We start from the raw sequence: 21,585 nt of genomic DNA on the forward strand, positions 1-21,585 counted from the left end.
TCAGCCATGGTGGATTGGTTTTCTTTAGTCGTCTTGTGCACCACCGCACGCCTCTACCTTAGCCATGGCCGTCCGTCGCTTCCAGCTCTACTACTACCGCTGCCTTCGGCTGCTATTGCGCTATCCCTTATCTCTCTTATTCTCTTTTATCTCTTTCTCTTGCATTTGCTCTCTCTAATCTCACAGCTATAATCCCAAGACAAAAAATTAGATTTCAATTCAATTGAAATCCATTCTCAAAGCTTGGCCTCCATGCCTCATGTCCATACGTATATGCATATATGCATATATACATTTAACCCCCAACTCTCATTAATTACACTTGAGAGACAAATTAATTATACTTTAACCCTCACAAAATTCCTTAATTCCATTTAAGGATTAAGTAATTGCACTTGGACTCTCCAATGTCTTAATTAATTATCATCAAGTTACTCGAAATCTTCATTTCTTCTAAATTAATTACTGAGAATTACTAAATAAAGGATGATTTTGTCTCTGTGCTTGCACGAGACCTTTTTTCCATCCGAAAACATTTTAGGGTTGCCTCACTTGTAAAATCGGACCACCCCTAGGGTCTCTTTAACTTTGCGAAAGTCCCTTACAACCATTCGATACAAACACCCATTTGGGTTTATACAAAAATTATTTTAGAAATTACTTTCGATTTGACTGCTTCTAGCGTCATTAGCCTTACATTGAGACGCTTACCAATCTCATGCCTTCTTTCCTGGACATCCAAATCCTAAGGCATTCCTTACTATTAATTTAATAAATTTTATTAATTAATTACTGAAAACCAATTTCTTAATCTCTCCGTACTACCTAAGCTCCTTCAAAATCATTGAAAATTATATCTTTTCTATCACCATGCAGTACCGGGTGTTGTAGTTCAGTGTCTTTTGGGAAAGAGTGTCCCATAGTAGTTTTGATTTGGGCAAAATCCACTCGTAGATATATACCCAAAATTTGGATTTCATATCTGTTGCAGGATGAGTTGGAATATTCGTATAGACACATCGTTAAACAATATGAAATTTATTGTTTTATTTTAATAATAGAATTTTATTAAAAAGAGTTGATTTTATTATTTACTAATTAAATTCATTAAATGAAATATTATAAAATAAGATTTTTTTCAAAATTTTAAAGAAAATGTGTTTTATAATTTTAAGTTTTAAAAAATAGTTTTTTAAAATGACAAAAAGAATGTGTTTTTAAAATTTTCAAAATAGCCATTCAAAACATAAAATTAAAAATAAATTTAAAATTAAAAATTAAAACACAAAAAAAGAACACAACCTAACTGTTTGATTGAAATCTTGGCTTAAAATGATTCGTTCAAGTTCTTTATCGTGTCTCAGGCAATTTCATTCAAGTTCAATTACTTTCAACTTAGGGTTTAGTGTGAAATTCAAATGCATTGTTGCCTTCTCAAATTTAGTTATTTTGACACTTTTTATTTAAATAATCTGAATTTGTTCAGATTATATTCGTGTTTAAAATAAATTATTATTAAACTAATTCATTGTGCATTTTAATCAATTTCGAACATGAATAATTTTTAATCTCCTTTTTTACTTTTATTGAATTTAGATTTCACAAGTATTTTGTAACTATGTCAATATTATTTAGTATTAAACTCGATCTAATTTGATTCTATTTAATTTAATTTTGGGTTGGCAAGTCAACTCATAATTTAGCTAAATTGGTCTATTTTTAAAATTTTAACCAATTTCACTCATTCTCAATTTTTTGTGAACCCATCTTTGCCTCTCTTAAATTCCTCCCAAGACTCGGTGATTTATCAAATTACCGCTAAACCTTCTTTTAAATTTAATTTTAATTAATTTATAAATATTTAAAACTTGTAGAATTTTTAGATATTACAACTAATACTTGTTAAAAAAATTCCATTCTCAAAATTAAGAATTTTGTTAGACTTAACTATTTGTGATTTCTTTAAAAATAATCTAATTAAGGGTATTACAGCTTTACTCACCAAACTTTTAGGTGGTGTTCTTTTTGTATTTCGGTTTTCAATTTTGAGTTTTGAATTCATTTTTAGTTTTGTATTTTGAGTATCCGTTTTGAGATTTTTAAAAACGTGTTCTTTTTTTCATTTTGAAAAACTGTTTCTCGAAACAAAAAACTAGAAAACGTGCTTCCTTTGAAATTTTGAAAAACATCATTTTATAATATTTTATTCAATAAATTTAATTTAAAAAAAATTATAAATTATTACAAAAATTATATTAAATATTTGTATTCAAATAAAACAAAACAAAAAAAATCAAATCAAAAAAGAATTCAAAAAACAGAAGACAGAATGGATGGGGTCTCGCACGAAGAGGAGGCGATGATGGTGGGCGTGATGCAAGGGGAGCGACGGTGGGCAGTAGACGGCGGCTCGCATGGCCAGTGGCGAGCGTGGTCGATGACAGTGGTCGCGGTGGCAGTGGTTGATGCGGTCGACGGCCATGGCAAAGGCGGTGCTGTGTTTTTGGGTTTGCAATTTTTGGGTGTTTTGGAGAGAAGATATGAGAGAGAGAGAATGAATGGGGTCTGCCAGATTTGGGGGGAAATGGGGGGTCGATGGCGGCTTTCAACAGTGGCGGGCGAGGTCGACGACAGCGACGGAGATGGCAGGCGCAGTGTTTGGCCAAGGCTTGAGAGAGAGAGAAGAAAGGAGACAGAGAAAAGATGCGAGAATGAAGGCTGAGGTTGAGGGTGGCGGTGGAGGGAGGGGAAGGCTGTCCATTTCCCATGTTTTGGTGTTTTGTGTGTATTTTCACAAAAAATACCCAAATGGGTTTTCTTTATAAATTTTTTCTTTATTTTTGAAAATACATTTTTAAAAATAGAAAAAAGAACGCGTTTTCAGTGTTTTGAAAAATTGAAAACTCAAAACAGATTGAAAACAGCTAAAAAAAAAAAAAAATGCCCTTATTAATTGACCTCTTAGGTTGTGGAAACTCTTGAAGTAATCAATACCTCAACATAGTTTTAGTAAAAATAAATAAACAATACTCTCAACACTTGTAAACAATTTCTAGGATGATGGACTCTTTTAAGGGCCCAATTAAATTGGGGTATATTGCGTTAGGGATGGCCGTTTGGGTTTCAAGATTTGTGTCATTATATAAAAATATAAAATCCTTTAAATAGCTTGCATAACACGTGCATTGTGCAATAAATTATGTAACTCTTTTATCTCAAAAACAAAACATATTAAGTAAATCCAAAATTAAATTAATGCCAATTGAGTCAAATGAGTAACCAAATTAAATTAAAAAAAAACTAATTCAACATAACCCAATCACCATAATTGGAATTAGTTTGCAACTTGCAAGTTGATTAAAACCCAAAAGTACCCTTAACCACTACAATTCAAGATATTAATGAAATTTTGTTCTATATTTGGCATGAGAATAGAATAGGAATAGGCTAATTTGTACTCGCAAAAGCATAAGCAATTGTCCTATAAACGGATGATGATTGTGCCGGCCGGTTGAAAATGATGTTCTAAATTTACTCTTTTTTAGCTGCAAATAATTTTTTCCGCCTAATTTATTTTTTGTAATGTAAGTAAATTTATAAATAGATAAAAAAGAAAAAAAAATGTAACTCTGGATGCATATATAATATAATATAATAATCTCCAAAGACAAATAAAGAGAAAAATTATTAATTAATGTATTAGTCTGTTTTTTCTCTTTTGGCCAACTGTTTGTAAAATAAAACAATCTTCTATATAATGAGGGAGAACTTTTTGAATTGTCTAGAATGTATAAACATTTTAATGGCTTGGATCAATTTCTGAAGATTTGAGGGCTGGGATTAAAAATTTTTCCGCCTAAAACCAGGCAGCCATCTTCCACCCAGCACAGCCACCCACACACACATATAATATATATATACATACACACTCACATCACAGCTCAACCACCCACCCACCCATGTCTCCCCACTTTTGTTATTTGCAGCCACCACTTTTGTTGGGAAGAGAGAGAGCTTGGCTGAGAGAAGGGGAGACGGAGGGCGACTGATCGCGAGAAGGCCAGTGGCGGTCGTCCCAATGGCTGAAGGCGGCGGAGAGAGTAGCGATGGTGGTCGTTTGCGACTGAAACGGAGGCGAGAGGCGGTTGCATCAGCGACCATTTTTGCAGCGACGCTGGGCGGAGAAGGAGGCTGCGGTGGTGGCCCCAGAGGTACGATGGCCAGCCGCAGCCAGAGCCACCACCACTGCCATTGCTATAGCCAGGTATTCCCCCCCACCCTTCTCTCTCTCTTGCTCTCCCTCTCTCTTTCTCTCTCTCACAATCCCACCCACCCACGCCGTCGTCGCCCCTCCCTCCATCGTTCGCTGCTGTGGCCATTGATTAGCAATTAGAGGTATGTGATTTTTTCTGTATTTTGTTGCTGCATTTTGCTGTGTATTTTTTTTTGTTGGATTTGTTGTTTCTTTTGCTGTTTCTGGTTGTTGCGAACATAAATTTGTACTGCTGTGATTTGATGATCTTTGCTGTGGTTTGTTGTTGTCAACTGATTTTCTATGATTTTCTGTTTCTGGTTGTTGATTTTTGATGTAAACAGTCTTTTTGTCATGTGTTTTTCCAGGTTCTTGATCTTTCAAGTTGGGATATTCATAAGGCTGTGTATATATATAAATTGGGATATTCAAGGCTGTGAAATCAAGGAGTCCCTCAGCCCAGATCTCACGCGTGTGCGACGCATGGGGGGTGAAAGAGTGATTCAAACTCTTAACAGGTTTAAAAGGAGATGGGTTAAGCCCAATGCCAATGGCTAGGGCAATCTCTTTTCTTTAATTATATTTTAATCATTTTTTAAATCCAAAGTACCTTGAGTTTACACTAAGTTTAAATGCGCGCGCGCATATATATATATATATATATATAGATGTATATGTGTGTGCTGTGTGTTTATGTATATATGTGTGTGTTCTGTGTGTATATATCTCTATATATATGGCTCCAGTGTGAATATTGGTATGTATATACATGTATATATGTGCAAAAATAATGGCGGGAGAAAGTGACTGTGCGAAAAAAATAATTCATGTAACACACACATATATATATAAACAATTCATGTACTAACAGTGTTTTCAATTAAAGTTAATTGAGGCATTTTAAAATAATAGTGTTTTCAATTAAAGTTAATTGAGGCATTTTAAAATATGGCTACGCGAAGTAATATTTGGGCTTCAAATAAAATTTCCCTTAGCATTTTCATTTTAGGGTGATTTAGCATTTTCATTTTAGGGTAATTCCACATATGCTTTCTCATGTTTAGCATTAAATATTGATTGTTGAATTAGTTTTAAAAAAATTTAATGAAAAAGTTTTTGTGATTTTTATACTTTTGATGCAGATAGCATTACAGATATGAGAATATCTAGAATGTATCGGAGACATATTTTATTAGTATGTATTTAACATTTTATTATAAAAAAAATGTTAAATAGAAAGAGTTTATGTTTTTTTTTTTGTACTTTTTTAAGAGAGTATAATATTCTATGTTGTATTTCAAACAATTCTGGTGAATGTATATGTGTGCATTACTTTAGTTGCATTCATGAAATAATTATTCATTATTACTTATAAAATAACTTTGGTATTTGTTGATTTTTTTGGGTATAAATTTATGTTTGCTTAAACAGTATTGTATTTCAACCTTTTTATATTGCTTTAGTCGTCTTCATGAAATAAATTTACTACTTTGTGCCCTTCATGTTTTATTATTGCTTATAAATTTATTTATTTTTATATAAATATTATTATATTGAAATAATAATATTAAAGTATAAAGTAAAATTAAAAACATTATGCTTATAATATTTTTAGATAAAATATTTAAAGTTAAAAACATTAATACAAAGTAAAAATATTTTTAGATTAATTGATATTTAAAATTAGAAACAATACACTTATAGTTTGTGTCCATTTATATATGCCTGTTAATAACATAAAATTACAATTATAATTTGTGTCTACTCGACCACTGCAAAATAAAGAGTATCATAGATTACGATTTTTTTTTTTCTTAAAGAGTATCATTCTAAATATTCTAATTTTAAAAGCATTTAATACTTAATTTCTAAATATTCTAAATATCAATAGTATAAGTTTTAATGTATAAGAATTTGACATTTAGATTTTGACATGGATGATTCAATTCTAAAAAAAATAAAATTATCTTTTTTAAATCATTGATGATCAAATATTGTTTTTAGTATAAAATTTTATTCAAATGATGATATCAAAATTGGAAATTTAATTCAAAATTTAATATTTTTATCTTTAGGTGTTAAATTTTTAATATTTCTCGACGTCGAACTGGGGTTCCCCTATTTTCCTGGTTGATGGTTATAGCTATGGTGGCTGATCGCAATTGGTATGTATTGTTTAATATTTAATTTAATTAATTTAATTTATTTAGATTGTAGAGCACTTATTGATGTATTTTATTATATAGATTTAATATATTTTTTATTATAAAACGTTAACAAGTATATAATATTTTAAGTTTTGTAAAGCATTTAATACAAATAGAATTATTATAAATTCTTTATAAATTTCAACATAATACATATAAATTATAATTATATTTTAATTTTAATATTATTTATATTGTGTCTTTAGGTACGGGCATACGCTAGTGAATATATATCTCGAAATGGGTAAATTTTAATTTTATAATATGATTTTGAAATTGTTATATGTATTTTTCATACCACTCCTTATGGGCCAGACTCAGTCCAATGGGCCGACTCAATTGTCCGGAACATGGCCCATTTCATACCACTCTTAGAAGGTCCAGGCAACCTCGTCAAAGAAAGCTCATACACCACCGAAATCCGAAATTTATAAAACGAGCTCTTTGCAAGTTTCCGGTAAAGCCTCTATCGAGCTCTTAGCAATCGACTTAACGAGCTCTCAATAAAACTCCCAGTTCGTTGGACCGATCAGCTCGTTGGTCTAAAAAACACCTAACTTGCATAGATGACAAAGCTGCTGAACAGTCAGAAACATGGCCCACTTACTTTATTTGAAACGGACCATACTCCTCGAAATGCGGATTCCACTCCCAATTTTATGTAAATGAAAAGGATTGTTTGTCTCCTATTATATCATCTTTATATTTTTATATTTTATCCAAATTGTAAAGGCTCCTTATTATAAATAGGAATCAGAGATATCATAAGGGGCAAGGAGAATAATCAGATACCGTCATTCTAGAAGAATAATTAAAGTACGGTCGTGGAGTAGGCATCGTTCTGGTCGAACCACGTGAAAATCGCTTGTGTTCAGTCATATATGGGATCTTTGTTTTATTTTTCTTGACATTTTGGATTCACTCACTGAAGCCCAAAATGAATCACGGTAGGTTGAAATTGAACGTCGACAGAAACTATTTTTTGTTTTTTGAAAAATGAATTCTATGAATTTATAAAATATATAAAATTTAAAAATATTTTTGAAAAAATAAAAGAAAATAAAATAAAATAAAAAGAAGGCGTTAATTGAGAAAAAGAAGGGGAGAGTTTCCTAATTATAAATAGAGAGCGGAGACAGCGCTCCACACGCTGTCAACCAAACCAAACCTTCCGTTCTAATAAATTACAGCGCTGCTGCGCTTTGTTTGTTCACCTTGTTAAATTTCAAATTTTGCTTCAACTTTCAAGTCTCAATCGATCATCTTCTCTGGAACCAGAATCAAGAAAAGCATTTTGTCGCTTCCTTTTGTCCGACGATCAAAACGATTCCATGAATTCTTGACACATGTAAAGCCACTCCATGGATTCTTGATACATGAAATCCTGCTTCCTAACCGGCTCATACATTTCTTCGAATACCCATCAGAAACCGCACCCCACGATTCTCCCCTATCTTGATCCTCAGTTCCGTCTGATTCTTTAGGTAAAACTTCCTAGATTTGGGTGTTGTTAAAACTATTACCATTTGGGTGTTTTGGCTTCTCTTTTGAATGATCCTGTAAGTTCTAAATGGTTTGCTGAATTATTGATTCTTTACCTGGTCTTTATCAAGTTAATGCCTCTCTGTATGTTTATTTATATTTTTGAACCATGGAAATTATTTCAATTGAAATATATTGCAGTTCTAGCTTGCGGTGTTCATGTAATTAGGAAAGTTCTTATTAATAATCCGGTTATCTTCCCCCCAGCTTGAAATCTTCCTGTTCCGGTGATGATTTTTTACCTCTCTTGACATGCATTTGATTATTTTTGCCCAATAAATTATGCTTAAATAAGGGTGGATTAGATTGACGTGATTGGTGGCCACGAAATGGGAAAGTGGTTGATGTAGTGAAGTGCTTCGAACGTGTTGCTGGAATTGGTGCCTGGGGATGTTCATGTCTTGCTACCTGTCAAAAGAAACAATTTTCCCTGGGGATGTGGGGATGTTTGTCCTACGTTGGTCTTGTGTACCACTGAGATATAAGTCCTCCCTCCTGAAGCTTCGCAAGTCTTGTTAACCTTGGCATGTGAGTGTGTTCATTCCACATCGATCTTGTTTGCCAATAAGTCCCTCATAAAGCTTGGAGTTACGGATTGATCTCCAGCCTGAGTTGTGAGATTGATTGCTTAAAATTTGTGTGCGCGCGCGCGTTCCTATCTATTGGAAATCCAAATTTTGGGTGAAACTGGTTCTCCAACCATTTGTATGAAGGTATTCTTTATTTGCTAGCAGCCAGTTCAGTCGTTTACTTCTACAAACATGAATTTTGAGAAATTTCAGTGGATTGTGCCATTACCGAACCTTGAAGGATAATCTATAGGCTGATCCAAGTGTAACGCCTGTATTCTTTCATAATAGCCAAATGCAATGTCTTGAACAATGAAATGAAGAGAAGCCGTTTTTACTTTTTTTTTTTTTTTCTCTTAATCATTTGCTTGGCAGTAGGCAATAGAATCATACCAAGAAGGAATGCACTAAAGCCAGAGCTGCCACCTTTAGCGAGACACTAGTAATTGGACTGGAAGAGCAAACAAAGCTTGGATATTTGAACATTTTAAATCCAGTGGTAAAGTTGCTCCTTCATGGCCAGAAGGTCATGGGTTCAAGTCCTAGAAATAACCTTTTCTAGGAAAAAAAGAACAGAAAAAGAAAAGAGCCAGGGGAATATTGCATACGAACACGAGTCACTTTACCCTCACAAAGTGGGGAACCTCGTGACTGGGGACGTAAGAATTGTGGGGTAAGCACTCAATAGACTGATACAATTAGCTTGGATGCACTATGGAGACATGAGAAAGACCAAAACCCTGGGAAGAGTGTTGCTGGAAAGTCTTGACAGGAGATGAATTGAGAGAGGAAAAAGCAAAATAAATGGCTGATCTAAGTTTCAGTCAATTGGCGACAGCTTCATTTTCTCAGTCCTTAAGGAAAGACTCTGTAGCTCGTCACTTGTAGGAGTGGGTATATATGTATATTAGAATGTGTGTGGGAACATACATTTCTCTCTTTATTGACAAACATAACATTGTTTGTCCTTTTGGCAAGGAAACGTGATTGATCCTGTTCTGTTATAGCTTTTACTTGATCTTTTGATCTATCTTGCCTTTAACTTGTAGCATCAATTTTTGAAGTAGATGGAACATCGGGAAGATTCCAGTTTGAGGACAGAGCATCCAGTGCATTTGGAAATTGAGATGAAATTAACCTCTGAAGACGATAGTGGTCTTCCTCTGCCATTGCAACCATCTTGCAATCAAGTTTGTGCATTCTCCGATAGAGAATATATTTCATCACCAGATGAGCGATCAAAGTCTTTAACAAAGCTATGTTGGCTTATAATTTTCTATGTAATGTTTATGGCGGTGGAGGTAGTTGGAGGCACAAAGGCCAACAGCCTTGCAGTTCTTACAGATGCAGCACACTTGGTCACTGACATTGCCGGATTCTCCATTTCCCTTTTTACAGTATGGGCTTCAAGCTGGGATGCCACATCGCAACACTCTTTTGGATTTAAACGTCTTGAAGTTCTGGGAGCACTTCTATCTGTACAGCTAATTTGGGTAATCTGTGGGGTGCTAATTTATGAAGCAGGTGATAGAATTCTTCATAAAACTGCAAGAGTAAATGGAAGACTTATGTTCGCAATTGCTGCTCTTGGTTTCATAATTAACTTCATTATGGTGATGTGGCTTGGACATGGTCATGGTCATGGCCATGGCCATTCTCATTGTGCCTGCACAGGAAAGAATCACAGTCACAAGGCCGAGGAATTATGTGCAAGGACTGACGAAGAGGACATCACTCTGGTAGCTCATCCTCAAAAAGATACCGAAAGATTGAACATAAATCTTCAGGGAGCTTACTTACATGTCATGGCTGATATGATTCAATCTGTTGGAGTGATGCTTGCCGGATTGATTATATGGGCAAAGCCAAAATGGTTTGCAGTAGATCTGGTTTGCACGCTCATCTTTTCCATTTTTGCTCTTGGTTCTACTGCACCAATGCTTAGAGATATTCTTTGTATTTTGATGGAAAGGACACCAAGTGATGTTGATGTTTCTAGTCTTGAAATTGGTCTTAAATGTATCAAAGGAGTTCATGATGTTCATGACCTGCATGTCTGGGCCATCACAGTTGGGAAAACTGTTTTGTCTTGCCATGTGATAGTTGAGCCCGGAATAAACCCAAATGAACTCCTCCTCAAGATTAGGGATTACTGTGAAAGAACATATAGCATTCATCATGTAACTGTACAAATTGAACAGAAAGTATAGCTTGCGTTTCTTTTCTGTTTCCCTGTATGAAAGGTAAAGTTAAACAGAAACATGGCGACAATGGACAACCTTTATTCTGTCAATTTGTGTGTTTTTTTTTTTTTTCACAGTAGTTCATTGGGAGCAAATTTGTTAGCTTTAACCTGTTTGCTATCTGGGAAAGTTTCCACTGTAAAAGATTCAACAGCTGCAATTTGAAGTTTCATTCCGATCAGTAGGTGAACCTTAAGTGACCAACAATGTCTGGAACGGGCCATGGCTTTCATTACATTAGTAACCCAACAATACACTTACAATGCCTCTTCTTTTGTAATTTTTCCAATTGAGGTATTCACATTACCTCAGCTTCACAGCACTTCCTCTAGTATCTGTTCGTGTCCAGTGTATAGGAAACGGTTACAGAATGTAGTACAAGGAAGAGGAAATTCCTCCTAAAGAGGCAGCCATATTTTTAATTTCAAGTTTCCTTTTCATCACAACTCTGAAGAAGAAAGAAAATAATCTACAAGTCTCTTTCTTAACCAAAACGGGGAAGAAGGAAAAGAAAATATTCAAACAAGAAACAAACATTTGTCCTTGCTACCAAATCTATCATTCCTCACTGTGTCGACTAATTAGAACAGCAACCCCTCTTTGTACTCCCCGTTGAATCACTGACATTGATGGTCATACCCTGACCGGGAAGTGCAGTGGTCGCAGCTGCTTCCTGGGCTGCTAATGCTTTCTTGCTTATGATGTGGTATATCTCTGTCAAAATGGTTTGGAATGCCTTGTCAACGTTGAATGCTTCCAGTGCTGATGTCTCAAGAAATGAAAGTCCTTCCTTCTCAGCCAAGGCCTGACCATCCGGCTCCAAAACAGCTCTGAGATGGTTTAAGTCGGACTTGTTTCCAACCATCATGACAACAATGTTGGAATCTGCATGGTCCCTCAGTTCTCGGAGCCACCTCTGGACATTGTCAAAGGTTTTCCTCTTAGTGATGTCATATACAAGGAGGGCACCTACTGCTCCCCGATAGTAAGCGCTGGTAATAGCTCGATACCTTTCCTGCCCTGCAGTATCCCATATCTGTGCCTTGACTGTCTTCCCCTCTACCTATAACAAAAATTATGGTAGAAAATGCTTTAGAATTGGCATAGTTTTTTTCCTAAATGAAGATATAACAAAAAACAGAAATACATGGAAGTTTAGAATTCATGTAGCCAACCCCACATAATGGGATAATAGCTGGATATGTTGTTGTTGTATCCTAACTTTAGACTGCTAATGAGAGAGAGAGATATCTTAATTCCACATGTGAAATCAAATAAATGCTGCACGTAATGTGGTATACACAATTTGCAAATGTACATTGAAACATACATACAAAATAGACAGCCTTAATTACTCTAGACCATATACCATATAATTAGCAGGCAATCAATTAAACCAGTAAATTGTTGATTAACATTTGTACTTGGGATGGCACATAAAAAATTATCTACTTATACGCACAGCATAAACAGGTAATAAGGTCGTGTTAGAGGGCATTGGTACAACTTAAACAACACAGTTATCAGATTTCTAACTGACCACAGAACAATTCCCAGTATCAATCGTTGAAAGTTCCATACATGCAATATTACTAGATATGTCCATTAATAAATATGCAATACTTTCATGGAAGAATGTGATCGTACCCTAAACCCTGTAATTGAAGTATTACACAATCAATTTAAGAATGGCAAGTGTAATGAACAAGGCACAGAAGCCAAACTGTTACTGGGTCATATGTGCTCCTCCAAATGCCATGGTGCAACTGATCATCCACCGAAACTCAAGTAAAAGAAACATTAAGAGTCACCTTCATGTGGTTACAATATATCGACTCTTAATCCCACTAGGTATTGGCTATGTGAATTCTAACTCATTAATTATCTAATATCTATGGTCATATCTACAAAGCCTTTACAATGCATATCATGCAAAAGAGTTTGGCACCAACTCTTGATTTTTCTTTGCCTCTGTCCTTAAAAGGTTCTTCCATTCCATCCATTCTCCTTGTAAGACCATCTATCAGTCTTCTCTTAACATTATCGGACCATCTTCATCATGTCTCATGCATATTACCTTTAATATGAGCCATGCTCATTTTATGAAATATAATTTCATTTATAATTCTATCTTTTCTTGCAAGGTCGTATACTAAACCCATTCAACCCTCATTTTTGAAAATGTTGGTGCTTTATTTTCAAATATTTTGCATCATACAACAAAGTTGATCGTATAGTCCCTGATAAAATTTTCCTTTAGCCAAACTCATTTTCATGCGGTTAAGTAAATATACTCCATTTCGCTAAAGTAAAATATACTTAATGCGATTAAAACCACTGATTTGGTATTGATAGATATCATCGTGATGCTTTTCAACTGAAATCCCTAATAGCCTAATTCCAAAGCTTCCATTCAATTCTATGGTGCCAATAAAACTCATAGAGCATTCATCAAAGCTGTACCTCACCCGTCCAAAGCTTCTACCACTGTGCTTAGCTAATATAGTTTCAATACTAAATTTCACACTTGAAGAAGCCAGTAAGATGTAAGTCTATATACATGAAAACTGCCAAGGTGCAAAAACAGATGGATAGTAGGAAGACGAAGTATTTCTTGACAAATAAGAGGAAAACCTGAGAACTCTTAACACCAACCAGTTTTTAAAAACTCAAAAATACCATGCAGATTTGTGGAAATCCTAAACCCAAATCAGGATTAAACAGATCAATTCCGAATCAGTTAACGGTCGAAACAGTCAAAGAACAACACAAGGTGAGAAAATCACGGAGAAGAGAAACCTCACCTGAAGAGTTCTGGTAGCGAACTCGACTCCAATGGTGGATTTGGACTCCAAGCAGAACTCGTTCCTGGTAAACCTCGAGAGAATGTTGGATTTCCCGACCCCAGAGTCGCCGATCAGCACGATCTTGAACAGATAGTCGTACTCATGATCCACTTTATGCGCCATCGCCCCTCAACTTCTCTCCCTCCACTCCCTGAAATCCGATCCCCACCACCCAATACCACATAGATCTTATCAAACCAAATCAAGCACAACAATCACAGATTCACACACACAGACACACAACTTACCGTGGTAGCGATCTCGACGAGGTCACAGCGAGGCGGGAGAGAGAGAGGAATCTGCGACGGTGTTGCAAAGTGTTCGTTGAATTGCCGAAGCGAAATGAGAGAGGCAGAGAGAGAGAGAGAAGAAAGTAAGAAACAGAAGACGCCGGGGGAAAGGAAAGGTACTCGGGCTTTGAAACGGCCTGTTTGTCTATTTGCTGATGTCAGTTATATATCGGAAAGTTTCGGGGAATAAATATATCAAATATATATATTTTTTTATTCCTTAGGGGAATACGGGTGTATTGTATTCGGGGACGAAGATGGAAACGACGTCGTTCGGCGTCGGAAGTTGACAAATTTGCAGAGTAGGATATGGGTTGGCACTGACAATGGCAGAGGCAGTCCGGTGCCAGTGAGTTTGGGAATTTTAGTGGTCTCCATGTCCTTCCTGTAATGGCCGGTGGTCCAACTGTTATATATTGGTTGGTACACGTTGAGCTTCTCGGAGGTCGTTATTTTTTTCCATCCATAAAAAAAATTCTTAAATTACTTAATTTTAAAATGGGCATTAAATAATTTAATCCAACATGTGTGATAATTTATAATTATAAATCACTCTCTCTTTATATGTGATCTCATTACTAAGTGCCCGGATTTAGAAAAATTTCCATCTCAATTATTAAAAATCCACTGTAATTCTTCACTATTAAGTTAGCCTTTAAAAGTCTTCTTGTGATGATTCTAAGGGGGGACTAATCAGAGTAAACTAAACAAGATGATGGGAGGGGCACTTTATACGGCTGGCTTACCTCTCAATCTCGAGCCAAGATTAGTAGTGTGTGGTCATGATGCCAAACGCACTAATTGTTTGACATAAAAGCAATTGAATTTCTCGTAAATGTAGCTACTGGTTGGGCCATAAAGATGAGTTTTTTTACAGGATCAGACATATTGACAGACATACTTATAGAATAGAGATTAAAAGACTAAAATGTCATCACTCATATTATATTAAAAAAAGTGCAATATAATATGGACGAGGGCATTTTAATCCTTTAACCCCCAATTTGTAAGCTTATTTATCAATTTGTCTGACTCTTAAGAATTTTTTCACAAAAACTACATGCCCACCACTCTATTTGCAAACAAATTTCGATATTTCTAACAAGATGCCAATTTCTTCAATTATGTTATGATGCAGCAATTGAATTGTGTATTCTTATACTTGTATAAGCTATACTATTACTAGTGGTAGTTACATTGAGCCACCCAACTCTAGTCGAACCCATTCCAGCCAAATAAATCCAACCCTAGCTCATCTCCATCCCCTGTTTCTATTCCTTTTCCAACCATCATTGGCATGACACGTTGTGATGGAGACCAAATTGGGTCTGGAATGGTCATTTTGGGCATACTTTGGATGATTTACGGTCAAGGTGGTGATGGATTTTTGTAAAATTAACTTTGGTGTTGTTGATCAAAGGTGAAGGAGACCAAGATACTTGTTGCTACTCAAACTTGCAACTTGCTAAGCAGACTAATTGGTAGAATGAAACATCTTGAGATTATCGTTTTTGTACGATCTTTCATCATTCATGCTTTCGATTTTAGTGAATGAGCTAATTAAATCGTGGGTAAAGACTTTGTCTCATTGTACAAGCAATGAATCAAATTCACGACCTATTAATACGAATTCTAACTTAGAAATGAGACATCTTGAATTATACAATAATCGTTAAAGTTTCTTTAAATGTTACCTTCTGTTATAACCAAAGATAAATTCTATAATATTTAAGTTAATATATTCAAGTAAGTTGGAAAGAAACAAAATTCAAAAGAAAAGAGATTTAGAGCACAAAATAATATATGCTTGGCCTCATTATCTATTGTTGTTTTATACCCTTTAAGTATGATAACTGTCCAGGTCATTAAGGTCACTTGGTGGCTAAGGCTAATGAGATCAATCCATTATCCCATGATTCTGAATATGAGTTCTCTATAGTCTTATTCATTATTAGTCATAACCTCTATAAACCATGCTATGTTATAATATTTATCCAAAATAAAAAGATTGTCTAGTGAATGAATTATTTATTCGTCCAATGCCATTAAGGTAACCCTCCTCTCATAAACACTAATAATTGTTATTAATTTGTCATGATATCCACCATGATTAGGAACCAATGGTGACTAGTTGCATCATCATGGTTAATTATGCTAATTAATTTGTAATTAATGAAGATTATAACTAACTATCATGAATAATCATATAGGCCTATAAGTAACTTCTAAGAATAATTATCTCTGTTGATGAGTAACTTAGGTGTTCGATTAAAATTCTTGTCTTTTAGAAAAGAATGACATAAGATAGATATTGTATATATCTTAAAGAATTCATCTAGATGGTTTGTTTCTTAAACGAGACGTAAAGAACTTTGTCACATAATAATTGTTAATTTTCAATTTTTTTATTCACATAAATGATGTTGGTAGATCAACAACACAGTTGAGTTAGTTTAGATGATGGGGAAGGTAAGGGAAAATAAAATGGAAGGTGATGGTGATGAGGACGTCATAGAAAAGTGTTTTCATCTTATAACTCTTAAAAAGTCAACTATTGAATTTAAATTATTCATATATTAATTAGTAATATATGAATAGGTTATAATATATGTTGCAATCAGATTCAATTTTTTTTCCTGCATCGTAAAACCTCCTAACTATTCTTCTTTATGTTTTATAAAGAGGAAAATAAAAAAAAAATAAAGTTAATGTTACTTGGCTCTCTCTTCTTTCTATTTTTATTATATTATTATTATATATCATTTTTCTCCTCACCATTTTCATGCAAAATATAAAAAATTTACAAATTCAACTTAGTGCTTGTGTTTATCACAAACATGAATAAAAAAGTCACTCAACTAGTTAAACATGGGTTCAGGGATTTTTGGTTCAAATCAAGATTCATAATTGAATCATCATCATTATATATTATAATTCAAGTTAAATACTAATATGGGTAGCAAATGGAAGCGCCACGTTGTGACACAGCAACCATGGGTGCCCCAAGTTAGGGGCACCCGAGAAGAAGGCCACCCCGGAGTAGGGGTCACTCGGGAGTAGCAAAAGTCATAGCCTCGAGTGACCTACACTTAGGGGTTAGGCCATGCCACGCGACACCATGGAAGGGGGGTTGCCCCTTTTGTAGGTTGCACTCTCGAATGGGGGTTACTCAAGGCGAGTCTGTCCTCCTGTGCACCCACACACCCGTACTCGCCTTCGCTTTCGCTTGTATCATTGCCCGTGCTTACGCATACCCTTGAGTGAGGGTCACTCGAGGTACCACCATTGCACCCATGTGCCCACATGTCCGCACTCTCATGCTAATAACCCCGCAAGACTCGATCATAATCACCCCCACGAGACTCGGTCAAAACCACTTTCGAGATGCCCGTCGAGAAAATCGACCCACTGGACATATGGATACCCCTCTCATCGCTATAAATAGGGGATCTTTTCCCCTTATTTGGTATGCAATCTCTGACACTCACATCTCCCTCTTACATTTATCTGCTTTACATTTTTAAGAGACTAATTTAGGCATTGGAGGGTCTGCCCGGGGATCCTCACCCGCACCCCTAACCAATCTTCTTTCTTGAATAGGTCATCCATCGCTCTCAACCTAGCCAAGGGACTTGTCCATCGCTGTTGTGACCTCTGGGAGACTCATCCATCGTTGTTGTTACCCCCAAAAGACTCATCCATCGCTATCGCTCCACTTCGGGAGACTCACCTATCTCTATCGGTAATTACTCATCGTTTGGACAATCCACACGTCACCCATCGTCCGAAAGAGTCATCCATCCCCCGAGTGAGTCATCAATCGCTTAGATACGCCACACGAGAGTCATCCATCGCTAGAATCAGCCACACGTGGGTCATCCATCAGTAGTTTCTCATCTACAAATTTATTATTGTAACCGTGTAACGACAATTGGCGCCGTCTGTGAGAAACTAACAAAAAGCCAAGAAACCTTTATTCACCATGGCACAAACTCGAAGCGGTCGACAAACTCTCTCTCATGGTGCACAATCACCTCAACAAGAGACTCTCCCTTGTGTGGAAGATCAACATCAAACTTCCCGTGAGGGCCAGCCACCCCTTACCCATCAGTCCACTCGTGAGGGACAGCTCCCTCTCACCCATCAGTCCATTCGTGATGGTCAACTCCCTCTCACCCATCAGTCCACTCGTGATGGTTAACTCCCTCTCACCCATCAATCCCCACATGAGGGTCAACCACCCCTCACTCAACAGTCGTCCTTCCTAGGGCATTCACATCCATTGGACATTCAGTTCAAAGCTCCACCATTTATCAACTCACATGCCTTTCCGGGGCCTTATTTTCCTCATCACATTGGCTCAAGTGTACCAGCCCCACCCATGGTTCCTTTGGCTGAGTACGAAGCGCTGCGATAGTAGCATGTTGAAGAGATGCAAGCCCTTCGTGAAATGGCTGGGATATTGCAAGGTTTGGTTTCTTGAGCCTCGATGCCGGCTACTGATTAGTGGTTAATTTTGTAAAAATTATGTTATAATTACACATTTCTTTTGATCTTAAAAATGGCTTAAATTAGATATTAATATATATTTTATGGTTATATGCAAGTTTAAATTGAAAAATGAATGAAATGAAGTTCTAAAGTAAAATTTAAAAATAATAATAATAATATATAAAATTATATATAATACATATACATCATTATATGCGTGCATGTAATATATATAATATAATCTAATATATATATATATATGTGCCATGTGTAATACATATATATAATATATAATTTATTAATAACATTAAATTATTTTTTTATAGGCATGAAGAATTCAAGCTCATAAAGAATTCAAGCCCATGAAGAATTAAGCTCGTGAAGAATTAAAGTCCATGAAAAATTAAAGCCCATGAAGAATTAAGATCCAATTTGAGCAACCCATGGAAAATATCATTTGGAGAAGGCCCAAACATTATTTTTAATCATAATGAAGATAAAAAACCCAATTATAGAAATCTATTTTTATTTTTTTAATGTGAGTGCTTTATTAGATGTGTTTTTTAGCTAAAATCCATTTAACTATTAGGTGTGTATTATAACTAAAATCCATTTAACTTTATGAGTGCTTATTAGGTATGTATTTTAGCTAAAATTCATTTAATATTAGGTGTGTATTATAGCTAAAATTCATTTAACTTTAAGTGTGTGAGTGCCTATTAGATATAATTATATCTAGTTGAATAATTGAAATTGTGTGGTTTGTATTGCATCTTGTGGCCTATAAATAGTTCATTTGATTGCATTTGTAAGTGTGATTATTATTCTTGAATCAAAGTTTAGTTATTTCTTTAGAATTCTCTTTTCGAGAATTGTTTTTGTTCTCTCTTATTTTCTCTATTGTGTTCTCTTGTGATCTTAGTTTCTTTCTTTCTTCTTTTAAATTCTTATATCATTTATTGTTACTTTATTATTCACCGCCTAAATGACCGGTTAGTTTATGCCTTTAAATTTCTGTAATTTTAATTCCTGTCATTTAAATTATCCACCGCCTAAATGGCCGATTAGTTTCTGCTATTTTAATTCCTGTCATTTAAATTCTGTTATTTAAATTACGTCATTTAAATTCCTGTCAATTAACTTTCAAATGAAAATGAGTAGCTAAATCTAATCTTGGGTTAAGGCAAGGACAGTGTCCAACGCCAATGATTCCCAAAGAAAGTTGCGCTTTAAATGAGTAACATTAATTTAAATTTCAGTATGAGTGTGTCTTAATTATTGAGAAATCACTAGGTTTGGATTGGAGCGTAAGCCTAACTTAGAGCTTTCATGTCACGCATGAGAGTTACTAGAACTGGAAACGCTATCATACCCAAACCCGGATGATTAATTTAGTTGTTTTGTGTATTAATTGCAATTGGATTTATGGTAGTTTTTTAAATTAGAATCCCGCATATCATGTATGGGGATTGGTTAAACTAGAACTATCATCATCTCTAATTGCATTTAATAACAAACCCTCATATCTGAAATTAAATTAATATTGCTAATCTTTTCTGCTAAAATTTGGGAATCAACGGGTTGACACTGAAATTGTCTTAACTCAAGTATTATCCAATTTCATATTCTCACATTCAATATTTATTTCAACTTCTGCCTTGCTTTATTTTATAGTATTTGTTATCTAAAAAAACCATAAAAAATATTGTTATCAATCCATCTAAATGTGTGTGCGTGTGTATGACATTCTTTTTCTTTTGCCATAAATAAATCTCTTAGTGGACGATCTAGACTCATCTAGAAAATATAAATTTAAATTTGGACTACAACTGTACTCGTACACTGACGAGTATAAACTTCTCACCTAAATAAAGAAAAAAATATAAAATTTTTATTGTGTTTTGTTTTGTGTTTTAATTACAGGGTGAAAATGCAGTCAGCTACCTTGAGAAAGTTTATACCAGAAATAGTTCCATCCAATGAGGTATGTCAAGAGGTTCCAAGAAATGGCTTTTATTGAGAGGCTACTCCTGACTCTCATGCTCAATCTGCCTCTCCTCGAAACAACTAACCAAAGTCTCTTACTTGAGGGGTTCCTACCTAAACCTTCCATTGCCAAGAAAATCAAGGAAGAGCCGAGTATCAAAAGGCAGGTGGGCAAAGCCCTCATAGAGGGAGATGCTCTGAGACAGTGGCTAGCACCCCCATAGAGGAATGGCAAAACTCTTCTAAACCAGTGTCAAGGTGGAATGATGAGTTCAATGACAACCCTATGACCTTTAGTGCTCGGGAGACAATGGATATGAAGAAAATGATTGAGCAGGTGCTTCAACAAAATAAGTTATTACCAGTTTCAAAAGGGCAATCACGAGGGAGACTGCCATTTGTGGTAAAAGTAATGGAAAAACCCTTACCCAAAAAATTTAAGATGCCCTAAATAACCCCTTACTTTGGCAAGGATAATCCTTATGATCACATGCAGAACTACGAGTCTTTGATGATGCTTCATGGATGTGATGACACAGTAATATGTAGGGCCTTCCTGTTAACCCTAGTTGAACATGCTTTGGCTTGATTTAATGGTTTACCCAAAGCATTCATTTCCTCATTTGGACAACTAAAGACGAAATTTATCAAAGCATTCATTATTAACAGCCAGAGAAAGAAGGACGCGACATACCTCCTTAGCATTCGACAGGGCAACAAAGAGACCTTACGCCAATATGTGGACAGATTCCTAAATGCTGCGCTTGAGATTTGTAACCTACTGATTGAGATGACAGTGTCTGCCATGTTCCAAGGGGCGCGATTGACTTCTTTCCAGGAATCCCTATCTTTAGAGCCACCAAAATTCTTAGCAGATTTGTTGGTCAAGGCCAATAAATATATACACCATACAGAAGTAATGAGGACAATGAAAATGGATAAAGACAGGGAGCGAAAAAGAAAGGAGTGAGATATTGAAGAAGACCTTAATTGGCGACAAAAGAGGGACCGAAGATTGGATGATGTCAAGTCCCAGTTCAATCACTATACCCGGCTCACCCAACCTCGGTCTGCGATATTGGCGGCCATAGAAGGATCAAGCCTAATTAGACTTCCAAAAAATGTGGATTGGCCTATAGGGAAGAATCAAGATGAGTAC

General features: G+C 35.4%; 2 protein-coding genes across 8 annotated transcripts; one reads left to right on the forward strand and one right to left on the reverse strand.

Annotated features, from left to right (window-relative positions):
- The first annotated feature begins 3,960 nt into the window (after positions 1 to 3,960).
- On the forward strand, positions 3,961 to 10,876 carry LOC127797937 (metal tolerance protein A1). 7 transcript variants are annotated; one of them, XM_052331138.1, is made up of 3 exons: positions 4,118 to 4,264; positions 6,328 to 8,714; positions 9,638 to 10,876. In XM_052331138.1, the coding sequence occupies exons 2-3, from the start codon at positions 8,709 to 8,711 to the stop codon at positions 10,778 to 10,780; spliced, it is 1,149 nt and encodes a 382-aa protein (XP_052187098.1). In that variant the 5' UTR covers positions 4,118 to 4,264; positions 6,328 to 8,708; the 3' UTR covers positions 10,781 to 10,876. The 7 variants fall into 7 exon arrangements, with proteins under 7 accessions (XP_052187097.1, XP_052187098.1, XP_052187103.1 ...); XM_052331143.1 differs by having other exon boundaries at positions 6,328 to 8,018; positions 9,635 to 10,876; XM_052331144.1 differs by having other exon boundaries at positions 6,328 to 8,018.
- Positions 10,877 to 10,965: 89 nt separating this feature from the next.
- On the reverse strand, positions 10,966 to 14,099 carry LOC127797938 (ras-related protein Rab11C-like). Its single transcript, XM_052331145.1, has 3 exons — positions 13,908 to 14,099; positions 13,618 to 13,810; positions 10,966 to 11,876 (listed from the first exon to the last, which is right to left on the reverse strand). Exons 2-3 carry the CDS (start codon positions 13,780 to 13,782, stop codon positions 11,391 to 11,393), a joined length of 651 nt encoding a protein of 216 aa, XP_052187105.1. The 5' UTR covers positions 13,783 to 13,810; positions 13,908 to 14,099; the 3' UTR covers positions 10,966 to 11,390.
- Between the last annotated feature and the right edge of the window lie 7,486 nt (positions 14,100 to 21,585).

Source organism: Diospyros lotus, chromosome 3 (genome assembly GCF_014633365.1).
Source record: "Diospyros lotus cultivar Yz01 chromosome 3, ASM1463336v1, whole genome shotgun sequence".
Classification (NCBI taxonomy): domain Eukaryota; kingdom Viridiplantae; phylum Streptophyta; class Magnoliopsida; order Ericales; family Ebenaceae; genus Diospyros; species Diospyros lotus.

Coding starts and splice junctions, on each gene's coding strand:
- LOC127797937 (XM_052331137.1), top strand. CDS start 4,079: ATGGCTGAAGGCGGCGGAGAGAGTAGCGATGGTGGTCGTTTGCGACTG. Junction 4,265..9,637: donor ACTGCCATTGCTATAGCCAG/GTATTCCCCCCC, acceptor TTTTTGAAGTAG/ATGGAACATCGGGAAGATTC.
- LOC127797938 (XM_052331145.1), bottom strand. CDS start 13,782: ATGGCGCATAAAGTGGATCATGAGTACGACTATCTGTTCAAGATCGTG. Junction 11,877..13,617: donor TCGCTACCAGAACTCTTCAG/GTGAGGTTTCTC, acceptor TTTTTGTTATAG/GTAGAGGGGAAGACAGTCAA.